This window comes from Apis dorsata, unplaced genomic scaffold (assembly GCF_000469605.1).
Source record: "Apis dorsata unplaced genomic scaffold, Apis dorsata 1.3 scaffold_44, whole genome shotgun sequence".
Taxonomy (NCBI): Eukaryota; Metazoa; Arthropoda; class Insecta; order Hymenoptera; family Apidae; genus Apis; species Apis dorsata.
Window position 1 is genome coordinate 2,495,615 of NW_006263346.1, and position 3,423 is coordinate 2,499,037.

Consider the following 3,423-nt stretch of genomic DNA (forward strand, 5'->3'; position numbering starts at 1 on the left):
CGAGAGTATCTCGCGCTTCGCGCGGGCCACGTCCTCCTTGCGCCCCGTTACCACGAACACTGGCTCCTCGCCGCGCACCGGGGTCTTGATGTAAGTGTTGGTCTTCGCTCGGAGTGCTTTGATTTTACAACCTGCAATCAAACGGGGAACGATCGTTTAGATCCAATGTTCCTGGAAACCGGCAGATAGAAACAAGCTCTCCAGTTGCGTCACGATAGGAATGAGCGCTAAAAAACAGTTTTATATATATATATGTATGTATGTATGATCAGTTGGGCTGCTTTTTTCCCCCCTTTCTTCCGAAGTTCGATACGATCTTACTGGGCGTGATAATCGTATTACTTTTCCTCAAAGATGAAGGGGATCGAAATTTATGATTTAACGTTATACCGTGCGTTGTAATATAAATTTAACGCGTATAATACGGTTTAAAAAGTCCATTTTGTTACAAACACGGTTTAATGCCTCTATAATAAAAATATATCTATAAAATGTCGTAATAACACGTCGGTTAAAATATATTTCAGGTGCTGACACGTTGCGTTATAATACGTGTAACAAGAATGAGATCGAGATATCGGATGAAACGAGCAAAAGGATGTAAAGCAAGTGCATTAACTTTATCAATGTGAACGATCACTTGACCACTTCTCCAATTCTCCTTAAACGAAAAACACACACACATGTACATATATACGTTCCTTCGTATCTAAATAAATGAAATCTCCTCCATCTCTTCCACGATCCAACCACGGACATCCGAAAACCTATAATAATATCCTCCCAACCGTATCCACCCAACGCGGCAACAAATGTGAGAACCCACGGTGATAGAGAGAGAGAGAGAGAGGAGACGGTTTTGTCTGTGACGCAATTGTCTGTACACAACGCGAGATCCACACGCCGCGGTACGAAAAAGAAAAGAAGTTGGAAGAGGTTGGGATGGGATGGAAGAAGGAAGAAGAAGAAGACGCGGGCAGGAGGCAGAGAGAGAGAAAGAAAGAGAAAGAGAGAGAGGACAGGGTGCAGGAAACTGGAAGGAAGGAGGTCCCGACCCGGTCTGGTCCTCGGTCTCGCAGACTCCCTGGCCTTGAGCCGGCGCAATGCTAGCAATGCAGGTGAACCACTCCTCTACCTTTCCTTCTTCAACGCTCGATCACCTTCTTCCGTCTCTGTCCTCAGGCGTCCACCTTTCTCCTTCCCGCGGCTATCCTTCGCGGTCTTCATCCTTCTCCTCCTCCTCTTTCTCTCTTCTCCCTCTCTCTCTTTCACCAACCTCCCTTTCATTCAGTTCACTCTCTCCTTCGGCGAAGCAACGACACACGCGACTGCTCTCTCCCTCGCATACCGTTGAATCTCTCCTTTGTCTCTTTCTCTCTCTTTCTCCTCTTCCAGCATTTCCAGCGCGATTTCGCGTTCATTAGGGAGGTTTTTTCTTCTTCTTTTTCTTCTTTTTTTTTTTTTTCGATTGAATCTATCGAAAATCTCGGCCACGTAATCGTAAATTACACGGCGATTTCGAAGTTGATTTAGATAGGAAAGTGGTCGGCCATGGTTTTTCCCCTCCGATCGAGAGCGGAGGAGGAGGCAGGAGGCATGGTCGAGGATGGCTCGTGGTCTTCGCGTGTCGTTGACCAAGGGGAGTTTGATCCTTGGAATGTGGAATGGAATGCGTGTGTTTATTTTAAACGTAAAAAAGAGTGTAATGAAATTCGTGTGCAATGATACGTAATATAATTATCCTCCATATATATACCAACATACATAAATATCATAAAAATAGCATAATAATTTCACGATTCTATTGACAGGAAGAACTTGATGAAAATAAAAATCTTTTTCTACTTTATATATATATATATATGATACATCTTTTTGCACAATTATTCCTTTCTACTTCCTACCAAAAAAAAAACCAGCCACCGATTGGCAAAAATATAACAAGCCATCGATCGTAGGCTTGGATACAAAAGGGTGGTCAGATAGCACGCAACACAGTTCGTTCGATCGAATAAAATTTCTGCCCATTCCGGCTGCTGCCTATAGAGGTCGGTGAGAACATTCTCTGTACGAGGTTTAAACGTTTCCCTTGGTCGGGTACGTAGTCCTTGCGCGACGCGACAATGTCACGTCCATGGCTCTTCAGGGACAGCCGCTGCGGCACAATCTTGACATCGATACGGCCTTAACTGCACGCCACAACGCGATTCGAGGCGTTTAAACGCGAGAGAGGAAAGGGACACGAGAGCCGCGACGCGAGGTCGTCTCGGGGGCGCGAGCGTAATTGCGCCTATAACCGGAGCCTCCTTTATTCGCGGAAGTCCGATCAATTCAGCGAATTTTCTCGCGGAAAAACACTGCGCTCTCTAGCCAATAACTTTCTTTACCAGTAACCTTAAAAAAGTAGTGTCTCGATTAATAATTAGATAGACGTAATTAATTTCAAGTTTGTTATTAAGAAATTGTTATTAAAATTTTCATTCGTTTTCTTTTTTTTTTTTTTTTTACGTTTTCATTCGAGAAACACCAACGATTCGATTACTAAGGTGTAATTTATAACGTAAAAAGGAAAAAAAAGTACAAATTTAATTTTTCTTACGAACTCTCCCGTTGCCAACCAAGATAAAAACCTATCGCGTGTCCGAGATAACGCGGATGCTTGCTCCATCTATGCAATTCCGCGAATCGTCCGGGATAATTCCGCGACAGTTAGCGAAGCATATATTATAATCAGGGCCAGGGCATTGCTCGCGTTCGAAATCGATTTCTCTCTCTCTCTCCCTTCCTTCCTCTTGTTCTCGTCGTAGATTACACGCTAATCCCGATGGGATCGCGAACCATAGTTGCGAGGCACAAAGGTCAACCGTGTGACTTATGAAAAATTGATTTCGTAACGACGAGCAGACAAGACAGGAATGATCCACGCACGAATCTCCAGGGTAAGGATAAATCCTGTTCTCAGTTTCATCGATCACGCTTTATTTTCGGAACCACCATTGTGCTACCCAAACCTTCCAACCGTCTCCCGTTTCTTCCTTCCAACCGGTTTACCTTCGACGATTATGTTCATTCAACGGTTACGCACCTTTCCATCCCTCCACCACCCCTTTTTCTGTTTTTCTCCGATTGCTGAATCGCATGCATGAAATTCGCGTTCCCATCGAAATCGAGGATCGCGCAGGCGAGGATCCCAGAGGCTTGGATAAATTTACGAACTAACTAGTACAACTTTCAAGGATCCTCGAAGAAATGAATAAAAAGTATCCTTCTATTCAACAAAGGTAGAAATCTCAAACGTCTCGTTACGTTGGGATCAATTTAATTTCTACTCGAGGAAAACTGGACTGGATGAAAAACTGGATTCTTTATTATTATTATTATTATTATTATTATTATTATTATTATTATTATTATTATTATTAT

General features: G+C 43.2%; 1 protein-coding gene across 2 annotated transcripts in view; it reads right to left on the bottom strand.

Moving 5' to 3' along the window:
- The window catches only part of LOC102670789 (RNA-binding protein MEX3B), a 124,583-nt gene that overhangs the window by 71,224 nt on the left and 49,936 nt on the right, over positions 1 to 3,423 (bottom strand). Inside the window, exon 2 of one of the 2 annotated variants that reach the window (XM_006608841.2) lies at positions 2 to 131. The exons of the other annotated variant lie outside the window; for it this stretch is intronic. Coding sequence (XP_006608904.1) covers positions 2 to 131 — 130 coding nt within the window. The remainder of the gene's footprint in view (position 1; positions 132 to 3,423) is intronic. 2 annotated transcript variants of the gene reach the window in all.